Source organism: Caretta caretta, chromosome 1 (genome assembly GCF_965140235.1).
Source record: "Caretta caretta isolate rCarCar2 chromosome 1, rCarCar1.hap1, whole genome shotgun sequence".
Taxonomy (NCBI): domain Eukaryota; kingdom Metazoa; phylum Chordata; order Testudines; family Cheloniidae; genus Caretta; species Caretta caretta.
In genome coordinates, this window is record NC_134206.1 from 7,110,440 (window position 1) to 7,136,490 (window position 26,051).

The following is a 26,051-nucleotide window of genomic DNA, read 5'->3' on the forward strand; positions in this document are numbered from 1 at the left end:
CACAAATCCATTTACCAGGTTATTACATCAGCAATGGATTTTAACCCTTCATCTACTTTAGGGAAGACTGAATTAATGTGACCCCACAAAGGGGGGGAGGGGGCTTGTTTTAAGTATCCCAAACTGAGAGTAAGTCATTGCAAGGCCTTTAGAGGGAAGGGCAGGGCACCTGCAGGGCTACCTCAGGCCACAAGGGGGCTCTCTGGGGTGGCCTCCATCCACAGGGACTTGGTCAGAGTGGGATGTGCTCTTGGAAGCTGTTACAATGGACAGAGATCAGATCAGCCCCCAGGCTACTCTAAACTCTGCTGAGGCAGGGGGAGAATAGGCCAGTGAATCAAACCCCTGTAACTGGCTCCTTTCCATCCCTGCTCTCTACAGCACAGGGGGAGCTCTGTTGGCACTGCAGAGAATCCAGCTGGGCCTGTCACTGCTCAGATGGCTGGTCCTGTGGTTTCCTATCTTTTAACCAGTTACTGATCCAGAAGAGAACCTTCCTCCTTATCCCACGACTGCTTACTTTGCTTAAGAGCCTTTAGTGAGGGACCTTCTCAAAGACTTTCTGAAAGTCCAAGTACACTACATGCATCTCCCCCGTAAGGCAGCAAAATGTCATAGCAGTGATAAACAGTAAACAAGGGTAGAGAATTTAGCTGTGTAATTAAGAGACAAATATTGGGCCAAGACCACGACCAGACTTGGGTAGGAGGAGGACTAAAGTTTACAATAAAGGGGAAACGCAAACAAACCTTGGTGCTCACTCCTCAGGGTTAGGGAGAAGGGGAATGAGCGGTACAGCTTGCAAACTTGAAACAACTCTGATGCAATGAATGGCGATCTAGACTGAATGGTCCTGCCTCTGGAGTTGATCCTTCCCTCTCTCTCAGTTTCTACCCCCCAACACATACCACAGCTAGTAGTTCTGCAATTTGATGTTTGAGTTTCTTCAGAACTTGTGCGTGAATATCATCTGGTCCTGGAGACTTTCACTGTTTAATTTATCAGTTTGTTTTAAAACGTCTGTGATGGGTTGTCAACCCCGGGTTGCAGGCTGGGAACCGGTGGAACCACAGAGCCCCATAACCATTCAGCTGGGCTGGCCTCTCTCACACTGCTCTGGGGGTGATACACAGCCAGCCTCTCCAGGCCCTGTTATCACCCAAATGACAGCACACCGAACTGAGCTACCTGAGTGCTTTACCTAAGCCACTCAAGGACAAACAGGAGACAACAACCAATTTCCCAGCTCTATAGCCTTGCACCACTGCTGGAGTGTAGACCCAGAATTCAACCATCTTGCACTGCACAGGTGTCTGAACAGCATTAGCTCATTAATACAGGTCGCTTTCCCCTTGATGTGGGAAAGATATGCAACAGCCTTGTTAGGATATAGATATTCAGGCCTGTCTGTAAAGGCCTATACTCTAAGAATTTAGGTGTATTCTTATCACTTGGCTAGTGATAGAGGTATAAAAGAAAGAAATCACTGTCTGCCGGTGTAAGGGCCTTCTCTTACTGTGACAGTTTGTGGCCCTGTGCTTAGGCTCAGGCCTTTGGCTAAGCAGCAGAGGCAGCCATAAGCTGGGAAGCGAACGGTCACATCCTCACATTCCAAACTAGTCACATTGAAATAAGGTGCTATTGGGCTGTTAGGCACTATCAGGACAGGATTGTATTCCTATCACCTCCAGAGAAAGGGAAGTGCCTAGAAAATGTAAAAGGAAACTTAGTTTGATAGCATCCTGTCTGGCAAGAACTCACTTATCAATAGCTGGGATGTGAAATCCTCACTTCTGTATTGTTTTGTCATTATAGTTCCCACTTTGCTATTGTTTGTCTGTATAATCTCTGTCTGGTTCTGTGATTGTTCCTGTCTACTGTATAATTAATTTTGCTGGGTGTAAACTAATTAAGGTGGTGGGATATAATTGGTTACATAATCATGTTACAATATGTTAGGATTGGTTAGTTAAATTTCAGGAAAATGATTGGTTAAGGTATAGCTAAGCAGAACTCAAGTTTTACTATATAATCTGTAGTCAATGAGGAAGTGACGGGGGGTGGGTGTGGGTGGGCGTGGGCATGGGCATGTGGGTGTGTGAGATGGGAACAGGGAATGGGAGTAAGAAAATTGGAATCATGTTTTGCTAAAGGGGGAAATGGGAACAGGGAATGGGAGTAAGGAAGTTGGAATCATGTTTGGCTAAGGGCAGGAATGGGAACAGGGACACAGGTGTAAGGCTCTGTGGTGTCAGAGCTGGGAAGGAGGATACTAAGGAAGGAAACTGGAATCATGCTTGCTGGAAGTTCACCCCAATAAACATCAAATTGTTTGCACCTTTGGACTTCGGGTATTGTTGCTCTCTGTTCATGCGAGAAGGACCAGGGAAGTAAGTGGGTGAAGGAATAAGCCCCCTAACATCTTGGTGCCGGTGACTTGGATGCATCGCATTGGATAGGTGAGTGGCAGCCTGTAAGTCCCCCTCCCCAACAGTCCGCGCAGCTGCTTGGAGGGGGTATCGCGAACTCTCGTGATGGTAGTTGCAGGTTCTGGCAAGCCAGAGTAAAGGATTTTTTGGATAAATGGATAAGGGAGGACCAGGGCCCATACCAGGTACAGGGGTCAACCTGGGATAAGATTAAAAAGGAAATGGAGGAAGTGTTAGGGGACCCAGAGGTATGGGGGGTGGCTGAGGAGCCCACCCTCCTTGGTATATGGGTAGGGGAAGAAGGTCCCTGCCCATGGGGACTGAATGCCTCCCAAGGAAAAGAGGCACTTCAGTCTGCTTGAGAGGTTTGAAGTAAGGGCAGCATTATGGGAAGCTGCCAGGAATCTTTCAAGTTTGGTGCTGCTTCAGCAAGGGCTGCTGAAGGGTTGTAAATTAGTTAGGGGTAGTGAAAGATGATTTGGCACAAAAGGGTTTAAGGTCAAAAGCAGAGTTAACAAACCACCTTTAGAGACTGGATCTGAGACTTGGTCCTGGGGAAGTAGAGGAAAAAAAAAGTTTCAAAGTGCAACCTGCCTTTCCACACTCTTTTGTTTTTCTGAAGTTTTAATGGAGGGTACTTTGGATACTTATGTGAGATGTCAAGAAGGAAGTTTTTGTTTAATGATAAAACCCAGTTATATAAATGTAACTGTATGTGCAACTCTGTGCAGTCACATGGGACGGAAGCTTGGTCATTAAATTATCCAAGTGGGTCAGGTCAAGTGGCTACTATCACCACTATGCTTCTGTCCCCAGAAGCCTTTACAGCTATTCTGAGGGAAAATGGGTCCTTTTCCCACAGAAATGGTCTATAAGGGACTGCTGCAGGCAGAGAGAGAATCTGAGCAAAATTATTTGACTATTGGGTAATGTAATCAAAATCACTAAAGGATGGAAGGGGTTTCTTTTGGAACTTAACTTGGCTGCCCCTGGTTGTGTCTAGTTGTACAAGATGGAAGTGTAATCGGGGTACAGTTGTGTAAAAAGAGTAATGACAGTGCAAGGGATGTTAGGCAAAACAGAATTTTGTGTGTGTGCGCACAGGTAAAAGAAAAGGAAAAGGGGAGGAATGATGGGAACACTGAGCCTTGGGATGGCTCTGGGGGATTAGATTGTTGCTTTGGTGGGTTCTGCATGAAAACTCTGTAGGCATGGGGGAGGCAGTTATACCTTGTGTAAAATTAATTTGGCTAATATGATGTTATGGAGGTTAAACTATATGGAAGGAATTTGCATTTTCCCAGGACATGTGCAGTGTATATTGGAAAAGGAGTAAAAGAAATGCAAATAAAACATGGTACTTCATTAAAATCCTAATAGGGCTCCAAAAGGAGCCACAATAGGTTGTGCTTTCTTTTTCAGATCGCTGTGTTTTGGAGCAGGAGATGAAAGTGGAAAGTAATCAGAACTCTGGTGGAAGTAAAATGCTTCCCTTTTAAGACAGTGTCTGAGCTGCTAACAGCTTTGGATCCAAAAGCAAGCTAGTAAGCCTCTGTGTGTAAATGCAAATTACCTAGCTGATGGGCACAAAGGAGCTGCAAATAACAAATACATCTGGTCAGCAAACAAGCTACTAGAAGACTCAGATTATGGCCCTTCAGGAAAGGGAGGTGAAAAAAAACAAGTCAAGCCTGAAAATAAGGGGGACAGGTTAACCTTAAGGGTGTGTGTGTGTGTGTGTGTGTGTGTGTGTGTACAGTGCTAAAATCTGAAGCTGTGTCTCAGCTATTACCTGAGAATAAACTTAAAGCTTGGTACAGCAGAGAAACTATTGCAAACTTGGTCTGTTGTACAAGAGGGGAAACTGAGGTACACCACCTCATGAATTTCATAAATGACCAGTGAATGAGGTAATTCACTAGCCTGACTATAGAACAAAATAAGGACAGTCTGGAGGTAATTCTTCTGTTTTTCCTGCAAGTAGCAAGGACATTTGTAAAAGAAAGTGGTATTATTATTAAGCAATAATCTGTCCCCACCATGGGGAAGGAAATTGTTTCTTTTGTTTTTCAGACACTCTACAAGCAAGCTGGCGCCAGCGGGAAAAATAACCCAGAATACCATGGATCTATGTTTTGTGTTTGTCTGTGGTGTTTGTCTTGTTGCTAGAATTGTTGTGTTTTAATGAACAGAAAACCTCACGATGTGGGTGGGGGATGGCTTCCAAAGGCTGGCCCTGGGGGGAAGATGTGTATGGGAATGCAAATTCTCAACTAGGAGGCCAGCACCTGTGTAATAGCTACCGTGGTACCTGGAAATGGAATGGCAACTAAGGTGGCCCCCACAAGCCCTATGGAAATAATGAAAAGGGGAGGAGCTCACTGGGAATTAATGGAGGGGTGTGTAAAATAGTGTAAATCAATAGAAGATGTTTGGATGTGCCCCTCTCCTATGACTATAGAGGAGCAGGATCAATGGCCTATGCAAGGGGTGGACAATTGGATGTACTGTGTATAAGGTGTTTTGCTGGGAATGTACATATTACTGGGGGCACAATTACACCAGCCCATAACCAAACTACACCCATCTACATGCTGCTATATGGACTTTGGTGCACAAATGGATCTGTGAATCTTATTGCTGTGAATAAGCCAGGGCTTACTGCCTGATTCCATACCAAGTGGTCAAGCTGGTTTGGACAGTATCCCATTTCTCTGTGAACATTCAATGGACTTGTGATATGGACAAAAGCAAGCAAAACCTGCAGGGGCAGCTTGTTGCAACTGCCAGCAACTGGACACAAGATCGTGACCCCGTCGAAGGAGGAGAGGAAGTGTTCTGGGGGTGTCCTGGATGTTGGACCATACTGCAGTGGTCAGGACTCGGTGTTGCTGTGGATTTTGTATTGTTAACTGTACTTGTGTTACGTTGCATAGGGAGATAACCTATTAGGAATGTAATAAGCCCTCCAAACCCTGCAGTGTACTAGACAACCCAGACCCAACCTTCTCAGGCCCACTCTAATGGGAAGTCTGGAACACTAATTGGAATAGGTGTGGTATGCCCGTATGAGAGAAGGTGCAGGGCACAATACTACACAAGGGGCAGTGGGACAAATGGAATATCGACACCTTCCACCTTGATGCCTGGCCCTATCAGGAAATGTGTCGCCATATGTCCTATGCTTTTCCAGGGATACCTGGGCAGGAGGATCCCAAAAGAAAAAAGAAAAAAGGGGTGGAGTGTTAGGATATAGATATTCAGGCCTGTCTGTAAAGGCCTATACTCTAAGAATTTAGGTGTATTCTTATCACTTGGCTAGTGATAGAGGTATAAAAGAAAGAAATCACTGTCTGCCGGTGTAAGGGCCTTCTCTTACTGTGACAGTTTGTGGCCCTGTGCTTAGGCTCAGGCCTTTGGCTAAGCAGCAGAGGCAGCCATAAGCTGGGAAGCGAACGGTCACATCCTCACATTCCAAACTAGTCACATTGAAATAAGGTGCTATTGGGCTGTTAGGCACTATCAGGACAGGATTGTATTCCTATCACCTCCAGAGAAAGGGAAGTGCCTAGAAAATGTAAAAGGAAACTTAGTTTGATAGCATCCTGTCTGGCAAGAACTCACTTATCAATAGCTGGGATGTGAAATCCTCACTTCTGTATTGTTTTGTCATTATAGTTCCCACTTTGCTATTGTTTGTCTGTATAATCTCTGTCTGGTTCTGTGATTGTTCCTGTCTACTGTATAATTAATTTTGCTGGGTGTAAACTAATTAAGGTGGTGGGATATAATTGGTTACATAATCATGTTACAATATGTTAGGATTGGTTAGTTAAATTTCAGGAAAATGATTGGTTAAGGTATAGCTAAGCAGAACTCAAGTTTTACTATATAATCTGTAGTCAATGAGGAAGTGACTGGGGGGTGGGTGTGGGTGGGCGTGGGCATGTGGGTGTGTGAGATGGGAACAGGGAATGGGAGTAAGAAAATTGGAATCATGTTTTGCTAAAGGGGGAAATGGGAACAGGGAATGGGAGTAAGGAAGTTGGAATCATGTTTTGCTAAAGGGGGAAATGGGAACAGGGAATGGGAGTAAGGAAGTTGGAATCATGTTTGGCTAAGGGCAGGAATGGGAACAGGGACACAGGTGTAAGGCTTTGTGGTGTCAGAGCTGGGAAGGAGGATACTAAGGAAGGAAACTGGAATCATGCTTGCTGGAAGTTCACCCCAATAAACATCAAATTGTTTGCACCTTTGGACTTCGGGTATTGTTGCTCTCTGTTCATGCGAGAAGGACCAGGGAAGTAAGTGGGTGAAGGAATAAGCCCCCTAACAAGCCTTTGTACACAGAGCTGAGATTCTCCTCATACACTTTACTCAAAACACGCTGGTTATGATTAAACATAAAACAAGTTTATTAACTACGGAAAGATAGGTTTTATGTGATTATAAGTGAAAGCAAAAAGATCAAAGCAGATTACATAGCAAATAAACAAAACTACAAACCAAGGCTACCACACGAGACAGACTGGGTATGAATTAGCAATTCTTCACCCTGACTGATGATACAAGCCATCCACCAAGTTTTCACACACAGGCTAGAAATCCCTTTAGCCTGGCAGCTCTTCCCCGAGTTCAGTCTTTGTTCCTAAGGTGTTTCCAGGAATTCTCTTGTGTGGGGAATGAGGCCAAGAGATGATGTCTCTCCCCACATTATACAGTTTTTCCATATGGCAGAAACCCTTTGTTTCAAGACAAGTCCCCAGCCCAGTTTGTGAAAAAAATACAGGTACCGATATGGAGTTCAGTGTCATGTGGTCTTATCCCCTGCCTTTGCCTGCCCTGCTGAGTCATAGCAGGCATTACTGATAGGCTGGCTGAAACATACACAGGAAGGCTAAGCTCTTCCATGGTCTATTGTCTTTGTTGATGAGCCATCAGCCCTGTCCAGCTTCTTCACTGTTGTAACTGAAAGGCTGGTTGAGGCTGTTACCCAGAGTAAACACATTTGAAATACAGATTGTCAAGGTTCCTTCCCCACTCTGAACTCTAGGGTACAGATGTGGGGACCTGCATGAAAACCTCCTAAGCTTACTTTCACCAGCTTAGGTTAAAACTTCCCCAAGGTACAAATTAATTTTACCCTTTGCCCTTGGATTTACACTCCCACCACCAAACTTTATGTGGGTTTACTGGGAAATGTAGTTTGGACAAGTCTTTCCCCCCAAAATCCTCCCACCCCTTGCACCCCACTTCCTGGGGAAGGTTTGGTAAAAATCCTCACCAATTTGCATAGCTGACCACAGACCCAAACCCTTGGATCTTAGAACAATGAAAAAGCATTCAGTTTTCTTACAAGAAGACTTTTCATAGAAGTAAAGGAATCACCTCTGTGAAATCAGGATGGTAGATACTTTACCGGGTAATTAGATTCAAAACACAGAGAATCCCTCTAGGCAAAACCTTAAGTTACAAAAAAGACACACAGACAAGAATAGCCATTCTATTCAGCACAGCTCTTTTTTCAGCCATTTAAAGAATCATAATCCAACACATACCTAGCTAGATTACTTACTAAAAGTTCTAAGACTCCATTCCTGTTCTGTCCCCGGCAAAAGCATCATACAGACAGACACAGACCCTTTGTTTTTTCTCCCTCCTCCCAGCTTTTGAAAGTATCTTGTCTCCTCATTGGTCATTTTGGTCAGGTGCCAGCAAGGTTACCTTTAGCTTCTTAACCCTTTACAGGTGAGAGGATTTTTCCTCTGGCCAGGAGGGATTTTAAAGGGATTTACCCTTCCCTTTATATTTATGACACAGATACACAGTCAATATTCATAACTTGAGGTACAAAAATGATACATGAACACAAATACTATAATCATATTCAGCAAATCATAACTTTTCCAGTGACACCTCACAAAACATATCTTGTACCAGATGCATCATAATTATCTCATCACCATTTCATAATCATACCAATATGATGAATATGGGGTACAGCATCAAAACCTCCTCTATTGACACTTCAATCTGGGACAGTTCCCCATATTTGTCTCCTAAAAAGAATGGCTCAGGTGTGGGACTCTCCCTCACATCCTCTGTAGTGAAGACCAATGCAAAGAATTCATTTAGCCTCTCTGCAACAGCCTCATCTTCCTTGATTGCTCCTTTAACCCCTGGATCTTCCAGTAGCCCCACTGATTGTTTGGCAGGCTTAGTGCTTCTAATGTTTTTAAAAAAATTCTGATAATTAATGCTACATTTTAGTCACCCACTGTTTTCTCCCTAGGGAAGTCTCTGCTTGATTGATTGATGAGATAAATAGATGAAGCTCTTTAAAACTTTCTCTGTCAGGCATCTTCTCCAGTCTCCAATCATTAATGTGTTTTTTTTTCTGCACCATCTCCAATTTTACAACATCCTTTTTGAAATGGGGACCCCAGAACTTGATGCAGTTTCATCAATAATTGTATTATTGCATCAAGCTCCGTCTCTTCTCATCAAACCCCACCCTCACTGTATACAGCCTCCCTCTCCAAATACATTCCAAACCCCCAAGGCGGACCAGCCCCCAGTTTGAGAACTTCTGGACTAGATGATCTAATGGCTCCTTCTGGCCTTAAATTCTATGGCTCTGTGAATCGTTGTCTTGAGTGGGTCGTTATCTTCGATGCAACTTGAACAAGTTGCTACTTTGAATGCTGACAGGCACTCAACAAGGATAGATGCTTGCCAAGAAGAATCTGGATTGTCACAGTAAAACAGGGACATATGGTCTCTTTACCCTCTTAACCAGGTCCTTTCCTGTCTTGGGGGGAGTCTCAAAATTGTCCCACTCTTCGAACTAAGAACAACACTTCTTCTATGCTAAAAGCTTATCACCAAGCAGGTCTGACAGGACACCTCAGCCTCTTCCCTTCGGGTGCTTGTGTCCAGAGCTATACAGTCATTCCCAGCCTCCTAAAGTCTCTTTAAAACTAGTAGATTTATTGGCAAACAGCACAAAGCATTAGAGAAAATGGTTTGAAAATACCAGGCAGCTGTCACACCTCTACACTCATCTATCTCACATCTCACTACAAGCTACATTAGACAGGCTTTGCACTGGAGATAGAGGAACAGAACATTCTTTTGGGATGCCAGTGAGCTCTTGGGACCCAGCCTAGTTTCCCTGTGTCCCTGAGAGCATCTTCCCGTCTGTTTGCCCCTTTCTTGTAGAAGCAGCCTTTGCTCCCCCCAGTGCAGCAGAAAGCAGGGATGGCAAGCAGCCAGTTACAGGGGTTTGATTCTCTGGCTTGCTCCCGCCTGCATCAGTGGAGTTTAGAGCAGCCTGGGGGCTCGGCTGACCTCTGCCCGATGATAATGGCTACCAAGAGCACTGTCCACTCTGGCCACATCCCTGTGGCTTGGGGACACCCCAGAGTGCCCCTCGTGGCCTGAGGTATCCCTGCACACACCCTACCCTTCCTTCTAAGGTCATAGTGTTGCCGGCACCCAGTGCCGAGAGGCTGAACAACAGCTTGAGTGGTTCGTTACCTGGTGTGCTACACCCAATAATCACAACGGGGTGGAGAAGCAGAAAAGTTTATTTGAAGCTTCAAATAGGTACAGGGAGATTTGAATCTCAAATCCTGTACACAGAGCAGGAAGTTACACAGGCTTTTATACATCCTTTTTCCCAGCATACTTATCCAATAGCAAGCTGCCCCAAGTATCCATATAGCCAGCCAATCCAGTTCCCAGCTAGTTCCCTGGTTCTCTGTATCATTTGTTAAACTATACATAAAGCTACTTTATTCAGCATTGTTCTCCCATATTTGCCCTGTTTGGCCTTGCTTAGTTTCAGGCAGTCTGACTCTGCAGCATATTGTTGCAGATTCTCAGCATAACTGCTGTGTGTGTGCCTCCAGGTGGGGGGCCCAGGACACTTGGGCCTAGTACGCAGAGCTGCTGCAAGTGCCTCCAGGCGGGAGAGGGGGCCAAAGACACCTGGGCCTAGTGCGAGGGGGCTTCATCGACACTCATGGTCTTTCATCCCCTCGAGTTACCTAGTGGCCATGCCCCAGTGTCCCCAACAACAGCAATGACTTACGCTCATTCTGAATACTTAAGAGCCCCCTTTATGGGGTCACACTAATTCAGTCTTGTCCAAAACACAGGTTCTCTGTCCCTTGAGCCCCATCCTCCTCCTTTACTCAGGAAACCTCCCACCATCCTCCTTGTTAAGATTTACGGCATCCCCTGCTCCTACTTTTCTCCTGAGGTCCAGCCCCCTGCTTCTCCACTTCCCCCCAGGCTCCACCCCCAGCCAGGCCAGGGTCCAGCCATAGTAAAAGTGGCCCTGGGACCCCAGGCTGCTGTGGGGATTCTCAGACTCTCCATCTTCCCTGGGTTCTACATCCAGAGGGTGGTAAAAAGTGGAGGCTCCTCAAAGTGTCTATGATTCACTAGGCAGCTCTCATCATGGCCTGGCCCTGGATTTCAGCCAGGAGAGGGGCTGATGCCTCAGGTAAAGAGGAGGAGCACGGGGTGGGGTTTGAGGAGAAGAGACGGAGCAGAGGGAGGGACCTCGGAGGAAGAGGATCCAGGATGGAATAGGTGGCTGTGTCCATGGCCTGTGTTTTTCATCTCTGGTGGCACAGCGCTGGAGCTGGGTGGTGAACTGACCCTTCACTTCATGAACGCCCTGATTATCCTTGCACGGAGGTGCTTGCTTTTCACGCTGTACACAATTGGGTTCATCAGTGGTGGGACCAGCAGGGAGATGTACCCTAGGAGAATCTGAAGCAAGGGAGGCGAGTTCTTCCCAAATCTGTGTATCACAGTCAGGCCAATCTCTGGTGTGTAGAAGAGCAGAACAGCACAGAGGTGGGAGACGCAGGTGTTCAGGGCCCTGAGGCACTCCGTGTGGGATGCGATGCTCAGCACTGTTTTGAGGATCATCACATAAGAAAGGAGGATGAACAGCGAGTCCAACCCTACAGTTAAGAGTGTAACAGACAAGCCATAGATGTTGTTGACTGTGATATCCAAACAAGCCATCTTCATGACATCCTGGTGCAGGCAGTAGGAATGGGAGAGGACATTGTCTCTACAGTATTGGAACCGTTTCAGGAGAAAGGGGAATGGGAATACTACGGCCACTCCTCTTAGTACAAACACCAGTCCCATCATGGCTGTTCTTAGCAGGGTTAAGGTGGAAGCATATCTCAGCGGGTCACGGATTGCGACAAAGCGGTCAAAGGCCATCAGCAAGAGTATGGAGGATTCAGTGAATTGAAACGAATGGATGAAGAACAGCTGGGCAAAACAGGCATCCAGGCTGATCTCCCTGTACTTAAACAAGTATACACCCAGTATCGTTGGCATGGTGGATATTGATAAGCCAAGGTCTGTGACGGCCAACATGGAAAGGAAAATGTACATGGGCTCATGGAGGCTTGGATCTGTTTTTATAATGAACAGAATGACCGAATTTCCTACTATCAAAATGACATACATTAAGCAGAAGAGGATAGAGATCCAGAGATGGACGTCTTCCTGCCCAGGTATCCCAGTGAGAAGGAACACTGCAGATATGAATTTGGTGTCATTGACAACTGACATAATGGACTAGGCAGTTCTCAGGAGTTTTGAGCTTTCCCTTCTGAAAGGAAAAAGAACAGGAGACTAGATTATATTTAGCTAGACATCTTTCTGCTCTCAGCACAAGTCTAGAGATGCCCATGAGCTCAAAGAAAATCAGCAAAAACATAGGCTTGGATTTACACCACCGATAGGAAGATAGGCACTGCCAGACTGGATCAGACCTGCAGTCCATTTAGCTCAGTATCCAATGGCCAGTTCCAGATGCTTCCGCGGAAGGTGGAAGAAGCCCTGCAATAGACTGCTATGAATTACCTGCTCCCTGGAAAAGTTTCTGCCTGACACCCACTAGTTAGACATATTTTGTGGTATAAATCAGAAAGGTTTAGAGCCCTTCCAAGAGTTTTTTTTTTAAATACTGTATTTGGATTTTCTGGTTCCCCATCCAAATATCCAGTCACTTTTTCAATCCTGCTAAGCTCTTGTCCCATTGATATCTTGTGGCTGGGAGTTCGGCAGCCTATTTGAGCACTGTGTGATTTTACAATTGTGACATTCCCACAGACACGCTTTCTGGCCCTGCAGTTCTGAGTGTGGCCCATTGTATCATGACATGCGTGTAAACACATGGCAAGTGCATGGTGAAAATGGTCATTGCATTTATCTGCCCTGCATTGAAGCTATTTATAAACGTGCTTCATTGCCTCATATATATACTTTTTTTCTCCACCCCTAAGAGCTCAAATTATGCTACTGTCTCTTTTCAGCACATGGCATAAATTCTTGGGGCCAGGTTCTAAATTCAATAACTGATTTCAATAGCATCACTCCAGATTTACATGTGTAAATTCGATCAGAACTGGGCTATATTAAGTTTCCCTTATCAAATGCTCCCGCTGATCACCCCCACCATCAGGGGCTCATTCACCTGCACATCTACCAATAGGATATATGCCATCATGTGCCAGCAATCCCCTCTGCCATGTACATTGGCCAAACCGGACAGTCTCTACGCAAAAGTGTAAATGAACACAAATCTGACATCAGGAATCCTAACATTCAAAAACCAATAGGAGAACACTTCAATCTCCCTGATCACTCAAGAAAAGACTTAAAAGTGGCAATTCTTCAACAACAAAACTTCAAAAACAGACTCCAATGTGAAACTGCAGAACTGGAATTAATTTGTAAACTGGACACCATCAAATTAGGCCTGAATAAAGACTGGGAGTGGTTGGGTCATTACAAAACCTAAACCTCATTTCCCCCATACTAATTTTCCCCTACTGTTACTCACACCTTCTTGTCAACTGTTTGAAATGGGTCACTCTCATTACCACTACAAAAGTTATTTTTCCTCCCTTGGTATCCTGTTGTTAATTGAATTGTCTCATTAGACTTACCACACACTTGGTAAGGTGACTCCAATCTTTTCATGTATTTATATCTGCTCCTGTATTTTCCACTCCATGCATCTGATGAAGTGGGTTCTAGCCCACGAAAGCTTATGCCCAAATAAATTTGTTAGTCTCTAAGGTGCCACAAGGACTCCTTGTTGTTTTTTCTAACCCCCAAGAATCCCTCCAACAGGAGCTGAAGTGTGTTGCCTACCCAGCGTTGACTGAATCCAGAGCGTTTCATCATCCTACAAGCTTCTCTTCATCCTCACAGGACCTGCATCCTCTCCCCATGCAACAGTCTGTGGGTATCTGGCAATTTTCAAGCTAACACAGATGGTTACTTCAGCTGGGCAGGGGAGGGGTTGGCATCACAAATGGGTGAATAGTGCAAACACTAGGTTTCCACTAATATCCAGGTGAGCGTGCAAATTACTTCAGCCATGCTCATGTCAAAGTTGATGGGCGGAAATTACATACAACCACTATCCCATTCCCCTTTCTGGCACCTCAGCTCTACTCTTTGTTGAAACACAAACCAGAGGTTCTATTCCCTCAGGACTTTTTGGAAAGTCTTGCACAAGTCTTGCAAAGTGGTTGGATGCATGACCCTGAATGTAACTATGAGCAACAGCTTCTGGTCAGTTACCAGAAGACAGTATCTTACAACTGTTCACTGAACAAAGAGTTAATAATACAAACCTATTGCAATCAGTATTTTCAGTACTTCTATAATACTTTATAAAGCAAAAGACATTAAGCAATTCAATGACCACTGCCCCTTTCTGTAGCAATTCCAGCAACTATGCGGCTGGCTTTCAATATACATGGCTGTCATGAAAGTTTGGTTTGTAATATTTGCATTACAGAGGTTTGGGCATAATATTTACACATCCGTACTTTAGTACATGCATGTGAACCCATTATTTCCCCTCTGATCTGCTTTCAAAGATGATTTCTCTAGTTCAGGCCCGCCAATGGGGGTTAGGGGGCAATTGCCAGGGGTCAGAGTGGGACTTAAAAGGTAGTGTCTGTCATCTGGATTTCTTCAGAACCTGAAAAGGTTGCAGCATCTCAGCCTTCATGCGGTTGCTTGTCATCAAATAAAGGTCTAGTAGCTCCCCTGTCCCTGAGTTAATAGCTGACTGGATCTCCTCAGGTTCTGTTCTGTCAGTCTGTAGCCCGTATCCGGAGTGGTAACGGGCCTTGGGGTCAGTATAGAAAATATTCATTCCCTGAGCTGTCACTGTCTAGTACAGAGTAACCCCAGCACCTGTTATTCAGGCACGATGAGGGTTTGCAGGAAATGGATTTCAAAGGCAAGTGCAGGAGTGTTCATGGAAATGGAACCTCATTTCACACACAAAAGTAGTCTATTGCTCTCGCTTTCTCTGACAGTCTCTGTCCTGTATTCATAAAGTCTGTAGTACCCGGGAATGGCATTGGGATAGACATGGATCGGAGCATACCACTCGGACCTGCTCAGCAAGCACAGTCGACCCGCAGTGTGATGTACTCCAGGGCCCAGTCTGAGGGTGGGAGGATCATGGGATTCCACCCCATGAGTGGTCAAGGTAGGAGGCCTGACACTTGACACTCAGAGACCTGAGAGGGGCCGGAGATGCAAGTAGCCCTGTAACTCAGAGGGGTGTCTACGGGGCAGAAGTGCTGGAGCCCTCAGCCAGTCAGAAAACAGAAATATTGGACCCGTTGGCAGATAAACCTGAGACGAGTGGGGAACTAGTCGCTGACATTCCGTGGTATCTCCTCTCACTCAGCCCCTGGCAGGGTCGGGCCCCGAGCACTTTGAATGTCAGATTTTTGCACAACTTTAATAACCCAGTGTGGAGCATGGGCAGATGTAGGGGAGGGGTTCCCAAGCCACCTAACCCTGCCTGCCTTCAAATGAAAACAGCTTGCAGCCTTTTCCCTTCACTTTGCATTTTAAAGGTAGTGAAACCTGCCAACGTACCCAGTTCCTGCTAGAAGGGGAGCAGCTGACATCAGAGAACTTCACTGTAAAGGAGAAGGGGGTCATTGGAGAGGATACTACATGGGCAGCAGGCAGTATCTGTTCCGATGGGGAGGCAACTGTCTTTATGAAGCATGTTCACACATTCCCTTGGGGGCCACTTGGGCATCAGGGAACGGCAGCTGCTTGGCTTAGTGTGCACCAACTTTAACCCCATCACAGCCAATGGCAAACAGCAGGAGGCCAAATCACAGGGGATGTTGGTGGTTCTGCCCAACTGGACGGCAGCACCAGCCCTGCTGCAGGCTCTATTCCTGGAATCCGGGCTTGTCGTCACTGTTCATATGGTTCTGATTAGTCACAGGGCTATGTGGGGGTGGCCGAGTGGTAACGATGAGGCTGTCACAGGTGTGAGCAGGCTGAAATAAAATTTAAAACATAGAATAATAATAATATAGGTCAAGATTTCTCCTCGGCAGCTCCCTTTCCTGAATTACAAACCCAGGTTGCAGGCCAGAGACGGGAGATTCCACAAGGCTCCCGACAGGGAAATTTCCCTCTGATCGTTCCAGGAGGGGAGGTCCCGTCCCTTCTCCCTGAGGAATGAAAAGGGGACGCAGGATCCTGGGATCCCCAAAGTTAGGCACAGATCTCAGTGATCCACTGGTAGCTAGGCCCCCCACCCACAATCTCTGGGCCTCCACAACTGCTCTAGGACCCTCTCCAGCTCCCTGCTAGCACAGGTTCATCAGAGATGTGCTGCCAGGACCTGTCACAGTAGCCACTGCCCACAGGATCTGCTGAAGAGGTGTTGTACAGGGTGGAGGGGGCTGCACAGAGATGGGAGGGCTGGTCAGAGTAGCTGAGGGGCACAGTACCCCAGCCATAGACTGGTGGAGATGTTTAGACATTTCCATGCCCAGAGTGCAGCCAGAGACTCCGTAGTGCAATTTTCCTTTATGTTCTGAGGACCAGGCAGATGAAAAGCCTCCAATTTCTCTTGGGGACCCAGGCAGCTGCAGCTGGGCAGCATCATGGCAGCTGAGCTTTCAGAGAAATGATCCATTTTCTATGAAAACTCACCCCCAAAAATGGATGGAAAAGAAACAATTTATTTTGGGTCAAAATTTTTTGTAGGGGGAAAAAACTGTTTTCCAGCCCAGCTCTCACTCAAACCATGAGCCTCTGTCCCTTGTGCTACAGGACCATGTACCTAGGTGACAGCACTCATCCCCCATTGGCCTCCCATATAGAGTGTCCTCTTAGGGTGTCCATATTTCCCAAAGAGAAAACAGGAGACACCCAGCTGCTTTACTGAGTCCCCTCCCCGCTGACCCCGTGCGAGGTTGTCGCACATCATTGGAATCCTATAGGGCCCCCGTCAGGTCTCAGAAGTCTGTCATGTGTGGCTGGAATCTGCCCCCCCAGGTTTGCCTCACCCCATACAGGAGGGCTGGTGTCTCCACTCACCTCCCCCGAACATTCCTCTGTTCACCACTTCCCCGCTTTTGTGGCAGAAATGGGCATTAGTCTCGTTGGCTCTTGCCAACTGATCAAGTCAGGAAGAGAAAATGGGACAAATGCCTCCTTTTGACAAAAAAAGTAGGGGCAGCTGAGAGAGGGCTTAAAAAAGGGACTGTCCCAGCCAAAAGTGGATGTATGGTCACTCTACCGTGGACGTTTGCTAGGGTGGCTATAACACCGCTATAACAGAGGGAGCCCCTGGAAATGGCTTGTCTGCAACAGCCCAGCTTAAGAATGGCCATATGGATTCAGACCAATGGTCCATTTAGCCCAGAGTCCCATCTTCTGACAGTGGGCAGTGCAGATGCTTCAGAGGGAATGAAGAAAACTATGGAATTATTGAGTGATCCAACCTCTCTCCTCTGCTCCCATCTTCTGGCAGTCAGATGTTTACAGACACCCAGAGCATGGGCCGCATCCCTGACCATCTTGGCTTACAGCCATTGATGGACCAGTTCTCCATGAACTTCACTAGTTCTTCTTTGGACCCAGTTATACTTTTGGCCTTCACAACATCCCCTGGCAATGAGTTCCATAGGCTGACTGTGCATTGTGTGAATTCTCAGTAAGTTCATGGGTGACTCCTAGTTGCTGTGTTATCTGAAGGGGTAAATAACACTTCTCTATTTACTTTCTCCACACCAGTCATAATTTTATAGATGCTATCATATTTCCCCTCAGTCATCTCTTTTCCAAGCAGAAAAGTCCCGGTCTTTTTAATCTCTCCTCATATGGAAGCTGTTCCAGACCCCTAAACATTTTGTTTCCCTTCTCTGTACTTTTTCCAATACTAATTTATTTTTTTAAATGTGGTGACCAAAACTGCACAAAGTATTAAGGTGTGGGTATACCATGAATTATGTCTTATTATTGTGATACAGTGAGCAGGGCCACAGAGCAGCAGGAGTGTGGTCAAGGGGAGCTATATAAGCCCTAGGCTAGGTAAGGTGTGGTACCTTACCTGATCGCTATTTCTACCTACATGCCTCCAGCTTTCACCCTGACCACACCACATGATCCATTGTCTACAGCCAAGCTCTGCGATACAACCGCATTTGCTCCAACCCCTCAGACAGAGACAAACACCTACAAGATCTCTATCAAGTATTCTTACAACTACAATACCCACCTGTGGAAGTGAAGAAACAGATTGATAGAGCCAGAAAAGTTCCCAGAAGTTACCTACTACAGGGCAGGCCTAACAAAGAAAATAACAGAACTTTTCTAGCCGTCACCTTCAGCCCCCACTAAAACCCCTCCAACACATTATCAAGGACCTACAACCTATCCTTAAGGATGACCCATCACTCTCACAAATCTTGGGAGACAGGCCAGCCCTTGCCTACAGACAGCCCCCCAACCTGAAGCAAATACTCACCAGCAACCACACACCACACAACAGAACCATTAACCCAGGAACCTATCCTTGCAACAAAGCCCGTTGCCAACTGTGCCCACATATCTATCCAGGGGACACCATCACAGGGCCTAATAACATCAGCCACACTATCAGAGGCTCATGCACACCTGCACATCCACCAATGTGATATATGCCATCATGCGCCAGCAATGCCCCTCTGCCATGTACATTGGTCAAACTGGACAGTCTCTATGTAAAAGAATAAATGGACACAAATCAGATGTCAAGAATTATAACATTCATAAAGCAGTCAGAGAACACTTCAATCTCTCTGGTCACGCGATTACAGACATGAAAGTTGCGAATTACAACAGAAAAACTTCAAAACCAGACTCCAGCGAGAGACTGCTGAATCGGAATTCATTTGCAAATTGGATACAATTAACTTAGGCTTGAATAGAGACTGGGAGTGGCTAAGTCATTATGCAAGGTAACCTATTTCCCCTTGTTTTTTCCTAACCCCTCCTCAGACGTTCTTGTTAAACCCTGGATTTGTGCTGGAAATGTCCCACCTTGATTATCACACACATTGTAAGGAGAGTGATCACTCTAGATAAGCTATTACCAACAGGTTTGTTGGGAAGGGTGGGGAGAAAACCTGGGTTTGTGCTGGAAATGGCCCACCTTGATTATCATACACATTGTAAGGACAGTGATCACTTTAGTTAAGCTATTACCAGCAGGAGAGTGGGGTGGGGGGAGAGAAAACCTTTTATAGTGATAAACACCCATTTTTTCATGGTTTGTGTATATAAAAACATCTTCTGTATTTTCCACAGTATGCATCCGATGAAGTGAGCTGTAGCTCACGAAAGCTTATGCTCAAATAAATTGGTTAGTCTCTAAGGTGCCACAAGTACTCCTTTTCTTCTTGTAAACTAGGGAAGGCTACTACAGGCTAATTGAAGCACCTGATGCCAATTAAGGCCCTGTCAGGAACCTAATAAAAGTCCCTTACTTCAGGCAGAGAGGGTGGAGTGAGGAAGGAGAGAGTACTGGAGCTTGAGTGTGAGTGTGAGTGTGAGTGTGAGTGTGAGTGTGAGTGTGAGTGTGAGTGTGAGTGTGGACGTGGACGTGGACGTGGACGTGGACGCAGACGCGCACCCGCGTTGTGATTTGAAGGCCAGAGAACTGGAGGAAGGGAGGCTCTGCCCCAGCATCAGGGAATGAGGTTAACCCTACACAAGGGGGGGAAGAGGGTCAGAAACCTGCAGAGGTTGAGAGGGGTAGGGGCTCAGACCCAGATCTTTTCCCCACTCCCACCTCTCTCCCACTGGGGCACAAGCAGAGTGCATAACACACAAGAATAGGGGCAAGGAGCAACACCCTGACCCACCTCACCAAGGAGAAGTGTGGAACCCGCCACAGTAAGACTGGCCATTTGCCACATTATCTATCCCTTTCCTAATGGTTCCTAACATTCTGTTTTCTTTCTGTTTACTGCTTCTGTACATTGAGTGGGTGTTTTCAGAGAACTATCCACAATGACTCCAAGATCTCTTTCTTCAGTGGTAACAGCCAATTTAGACCCCATCATTTTGAGTGTACAGCTGGGATTATGTTTTCCAACGTGTGTTACTTGGCATTTATCAACATTAAATGTCATCTGTCATTTTGTTGCCCAGTCACCCAGTTTTGTGAGATCCCTTTGTCACTCTTCATAATCTTCTTTGGATTGAAATATATTGAATAATTGTGTTTCATCTGCAAATTTGGCTGCCTTGCTGTTTACCCCTTGATCTAGATAATTTATGAATATGTGAACAGCACTGGTCCCAGTACAGACCTGAGGAGGACACCATTATTTAGATCTCTTTTCTGAAAACTCACCCTTTACTGCTACCTTTGTTTCCTGTCTTGTAACCAGTTACTGATCCAAGAAAGGACCTTTCTTCTTCTCCCATGACTCCTCAGTTTTCTTAAGAGTCTTGGGAGAGGGACCTTGTCAAAGACTTTCTGAAAGTCCAAGTACACTATATGCCATGGATGACCATTGACCACATGTTTGACCGGCTCAAAGAATTTCAATAGATTGGTGAGGGATGATTTCCCTTTGAAAAGCTGTATTGATTCTTCCCCAACAAAGTGTATTAATCTATGTGTCTGTCTTTACTATAGTGTCAATGAATTTGCCTAGTACTGAAATTAGGCTTACTGGTCTGAATTGCTTGCCACTGGAGTCTTGTTTAAAAATCAGCATCACATTAGCTATCTGCCAGTCATCTGGTTTAAGTGACAGGTCACATACCACAGTTAGTAGCTCTGCAATTTGGTATTTGAGTTCCTTCAGAATTCCTGGGTGAATCCCATCTGGTCCTGGTGACTTATTCCTGTTTAATTGATCAGTTTGTTCCAAAACCTCCTCTACTGATACCTCAATGTTGGACATTTCCTCAGATTTATCACCTAAATAGAATGGCTCAGGTGTAGGAATCTCTCTCTCTTCCTCTACAGTGAAGACCAGTGCAAAGAATCCATTTAGCCTCTCTGCAGCAGCCTCATCTTCCTTGAGTGAGCCTTTAACACCTGACACCACTCATTGTTTGGCAGGCTTCCGGCTTCTGACGTACTTTTTAAAAAATTGCTCTTAATTTTTGTGTCTTTTGCTACTTGCTCTTCCGATCTCTTGAAGTAGGTAGCCAGCACTGCTGAGCCCAATTCAAAAATTATGAGTCACGTTCCCCCCCCCCCCCCAAGTCATGAGTTACTTTAAAAATAATGAGATTTAAAAATATACTAAAGTGGAGTTCGTTTTCATTTGCCCGCGGTGTCTGAGCCATTGGTTGCACTTGCTTCTGGTTTTCTAGCTTTTCTGCAAAGCACTTTCCTAAATAATCTTTCTTAGGAAAACTGAAAGCTGAGATTCCTGTGCAGTGTCTTGATCCCAGATGTTGGGGCTTTAAGAAAGACAGGAAACAGTGCGAGACTCCCAATAAAATCCCAAGAGTGGGCACTACTGGGGGTATCTCAAGGGCAGCACCCACAAATGAAGGTACTGAGTGTGGGTTAGTGGACATTTCTGGTCACACAGTCCATCAGTGGCAGAGAACATTTTCCCTCTGCATGGGACTACTGAGCCCCCAGTTGTAAGGAACATGGTTATGCTACAGACATCCGGACATAATGAGGGATTGCAGAATCACGGGTACCTCAGTCACAGCTCAGAGGGTCTCCTTCCCTTACTCAGGCATGAGACATGCACACACCGTGTAAGCAAGGCCTTAAATTTTCTTAACAGAAAGGAGCATGACCCAAGCCCAGCTCCAAATGCCTGCTGCTCGCTCACTATTGGATCCAAACAACCCTCTCTGCCAGATCCAGCTACCCCTAAATCTGGTGATGATGAAACTTTGGATGCAGGGTGTGAGGTCTATCTCCAGCACTAGAGTGCCTCTCAGTGCTCATGCAGAGGGTGGGGGTCAGGATAACACCGAGGGACAGCCCAGCAGGGCTCTGTTTGGCCAGAAAACGCTCTCCAGATCCTTCGCTTTCTGAAAGCACATCCTGATTCCCCCTCTTACTGCCGAGCTGCAGGAGGGGCCCGGAACTCCCTCGTCAAAGGGAGCTGTGCTAATGACAGGCCTCATCACCAAGGGGTGTTGGGAAGAGTTCAGGTTCTCCACCCAGTGCCCCAAATCACCCGTATGGGGCACACAGAGATGAAATCCCTCTAAGGCACTTAGCTCTGGCCCCAATTATTGTAAGTGTCCAAGCCCTGCACAATCTGTAACATATTTATGAATACAATAGCAGGTCCATGCTACTAAACACCACTGGGCAGATCCCAAGGCCAGAAGCCACCATTGTGATCACTGAGTCTGACCCCCTGCCTAGCACAGGCCAGAGACCTGCCCCACAATAACTCCTAGAGCAGAGCTGTTAAAACAACCTCCTGCCTTGATTTAATAATTGTCAGTGATGGAGAATCTACCACAGTCCCTTAGTAAATTGTTCCAATCGTTAATTACCCTCATTGTTGAAAAAAATTACACCTTAGTTCCAGTCTGAATGTGTCTAGCTTCAGCTTCCAGCCATTGGATCCTGTTATAACTGTCTCTGCTAGAATGAAGGGTCCATTGTTAAACATGTGTTCCTCATGCAGGTACTTACAGACTGTGATCAAGTCACCCCTTCACCTTCTCTTCGTTAAGCTAAATAGATAGACTCATGGATCTCAATCACTATGAGGCAGGTTTTCTAATCCTTTCATCATTCTTGTGGCTCTTCTCTGACCCCTCTCAAGTTTATCAACATCCTCTTGAACTGTAGACACCATAATTGGACACAGGATTCCTGCAGAGCTCGCACCAGTGTCAAATTCAGAGGTAGAATAACCAATAACCTCTCTGGTCCTATTTGAGATTCCCCCGGTTGTACATCCTGGATTGCACTAGCTTTATCGTGTTGCACTGGGAGCTCATGTTCAGCTGATTATCTAGTATGACCCCCAAGTCTTTTTCCGGGTTACTGCTTCCCAAGATTGGGTCCCCCATCCAGTAAGGATGGCCTGCGTGCTTTTTTCCTAGATGTAAACCTCTACATTGAGCTGCATTAAACCACATGTAGCTGAGGCACAGAGGAACTAAGTGAGTTGCCCAAGGTCACAGAAGAAGTAGGTGGAAGTGCCTGGAACTGAAGCCAGTTCTTCTGAGTCCCAGGCTAGAACTTTAACCCCTGAACCATCCTTCTTCTCTGGGGCTAGTGACTGGAGAGGGGGCAGCTGGCAGCTCAGCATGATGAAATTACCAGAAACTCAGGGGATTAAACTCCTGTGACATCACTAAACAGGAGCCCAAGAACAATTCTTTTTCCAGATGATAACGCTGAGTCATGCTTTCTCCTGAATCTATTGAGGGACAGATCCATCGGCCAGGGCCCAGAGCAGGGTCATAGTGGACAGTTCACCACCAGATGTCAGGGGAGAGCTCATTAAGACTACTTACAGGCACATAGGTCAATGATCCCAGTCCCCTGCTATGGGAGGCGACTGTGACTGAAGGATATCATCCGGTATGTAAGCCTGTGTATGCTCCAATTTAAAATGAGCTGGGTTGTTTGCCCGGCCCCGCACTGCTCCTCTTGGGAGGCTGTTCAAGAACCTTCCTTCTTGGATGGTCAGAAGCCTCCTTCTCCTTTCCAGCCTTAGTTTACTACTGGACCGTTTCTCCCCATTTGTTCTTGTCCCAACACTGTCATTCAGCTTCAGGACCTCGTCTCCTTCCCTGGTGTTTACCCTCCCCATGATGTATTCAGACAGCAATCTGACCCCACTCAGACTGCCTTATATTAGGATAAACTAGCCAAGTTCTTTCAGCCTCCTTGACATCAGACCCTCCACTGCCCTGAACATCCTAGCAGCCCTTCTCTGCATCTGTTCCAGCCTGAATTCTTCTTTCTGGAATATGCATGACCAGAATTTTACACAGTTTGCCAGAGGAGGTCTCACCAGTGCCTCTTATAAGGATATTAACAACCTCCCTATCTCTCCCGAGATGTTTTAGGATCTCATCTGCTTGTTCACAGCAGCATCACATCAGTGGTTCACAGCCATCATGGGACTGACTAATACACCCAGGTCTTTCTCCTCCTCTGTCATTTAGAGCTTACCCTTGGCTCTACAAATAGAGGTGTAGTGGGTAGAACTGAGGAAGATTGAGAGCTGACTTGATGACAGTGTACAAGCACTTTCTCAGGGACAAAATACCAGCTACTGATGGGCTCTTTAATTTATCTGGGAAAGGTATAACAAGAACCTTTGGCTGGAAATTGAAATGAGGCACACATTTTTAACAGCAAGGGTGCTTAACCAGTGGAAAAATTTCAATATGGAGGTAAATGAATGTATTTCTGCAGCCTGTGATATACAGGAGGTCAGACTAGATCAATGATTCTCAAACTTATTTGATCACTCCCTCTCCTCTTTGTGTCTGTGAGAGTTTATGTCCCCATTTCCCACCCTCCACTACTCCCAGCCATACAAATGCATATACTGATATATGCCGTGATGATGCTTCACTTCATTCAGTGTGGTTGGGTTTTTCCTGTTGCATGAATGAGCCAACGATCCATTGGAATAACAGCAAAAGCAGAAATGCATTTGGGATCCTTGCTTACACTGAAATGTGCACACCGTGCCGTAGCAAATGAAGCCACGTACAGATGGCAAAAACTTTGTATAATGCCGTTCAAGCTTAACAGAAATCCGTGAAAATGCACAGTGCCACCTAAAGTCAAATCCACAGCACCATCTGATGACTGGATCTGTCTGGAGCAACCAGATTTGCTATTTGTTTGTTGCTGTGGGGAAAATGTGCACAGTAAAGTTTTTTCCCTAAAGATTCTCACACACCTCCACGAATACATTTCTCACCCCCCAAGTGTGAGAACCTCTGGACTAGATTATGTAATGGCTCTTTCTGGCCTTAAATTGTTATCTTTGCTTCAATTTGAACAAGTTGCTCCTCTGAATGTTGATAGACAGTCAACAAGGATAGACACTGGACAAAAAGAATCAGGATTGTCACAGTAAAACCAGGATATATGGTCTCTCTACCCACTAAACCAGATCCGTTCTTGTCTTTGGGCGAATCTCACAATTGTCCCACTCTTTGTGCTGTGAACAACACCCCATCTATGCTAAAAGCTTATCACCAAGAAGGTCTGACAGGATGCAACAGTCTCTTCCCTTTGGGTGCTTGTGACCAGTCCTCCTTAAAACCAAGTTCATTAGCAAACAGCACAAAGCATTAGAGAAAATGTTTTTTAAGTACCAAGCAGTTGTCACATGTCTGCATTCATCCATCTCATGTATCACTACAAGCTAAGTTCGACAGGCTTTGCTCTGGAGATAGAGGAACAGAACTAGCCCAACTTACATTCTTTTAGGAAGCCAAGGAGCATTGTCCCATCTGTTTGCCCCTTTCCTGTGGAAGCAGCCTTTGCTGAAACCTGTGTGAGCCTCGGCCCAGTCACCACAGGGCTCAGCCATGTCCATGTTACAGGGTCAATGCGTGAAGCTGACCTTTGCCCTCAGACTGCTTTCTCCCAGCCAGACCATCTAAGATGAGGCCCGATGGCCGTTGATCCATAGTTTGGCAGTTAGACTCATTCAGCCTCAATGGCTGGCAAACACTGGTCCCGTGACTGTGCTGAAACTCCCAGCGATCCTGTGATGCTCCAACACTCCCTCAGAAATTCACTACCTACCCCTCACTGTCACCCCTGAGCATCCCCACATTAGCCACAGACACCAAGGGGCCGGAGTCATGGGGCTTCCCAGAAGCCAGCTGTCACAGGGGGCTGTGGTCAAAGGCCTTTCATAGACAAACGTCAGGGATGTTGCTCTGTGGAACCCTGACACAACCCTGATCTTAGGGTCTCAGAGTATCTCAGCACCTTGAATATATTTATCCTCCCACCACCACTGTGAGGCAGGGCAAGACTATTATTGACCTGTGCAGAGGCTCAGAGAGACCCTGCCGTTCCCTGTATGGCCCTTGCAAAGACTTACTCTCAGCCTGGGATACTTAAAACAAAAGCCACCTTTGTGGGGCCGCATTTATTCAGTCTTCTCCAAATCACAGGCTTTCCTACTCTCTGACCCCATCCTCATCCCTTACTCAGGAACCCGCCACTGCCCTGATTCCTGCAGTCACGGTTGGGCTTCCCACCTGGAGAGGGGGTAGAGCCTTGGGTAAAGGGAAGTAGTAGAGGTAGGGATT

At 46.0% G+C, this 26,051-nt stretch overlaps 1 protein-coding gene across 1 annotated transcript; it reads right to left on the bottom strand.

The window, feature by feature from the left end:
- Positions 1–11,102: 11,102 nt before the first annotated feature.
- Positions 11,103–12,071, bottom strand: LOC125631339 (olfactory receptor 51G2-like). The gene has a single exon (XM_048837867.1). It carries the CDS (start codon positions 12,036–12,038, stop codon positions 11,103–11,105), a length of 936 nt encoding a protein of 311 aa, XP_048693824.1. The 5' UTR covers positions 12,039–12,071.
- Positions 12,072–26,051: the final 13,980 nt, after the last annotated feature.

Bases quoted from the DNA above. Each gene is read 5' to 3' on its own strand.
- LOC125631339 (XM_048837867.1), bottom strand. From the start codon at position 12,038: ATGTCAGTTGTCAATGACACCAAATTCATATCTGCAGTGTTCCTTCTC.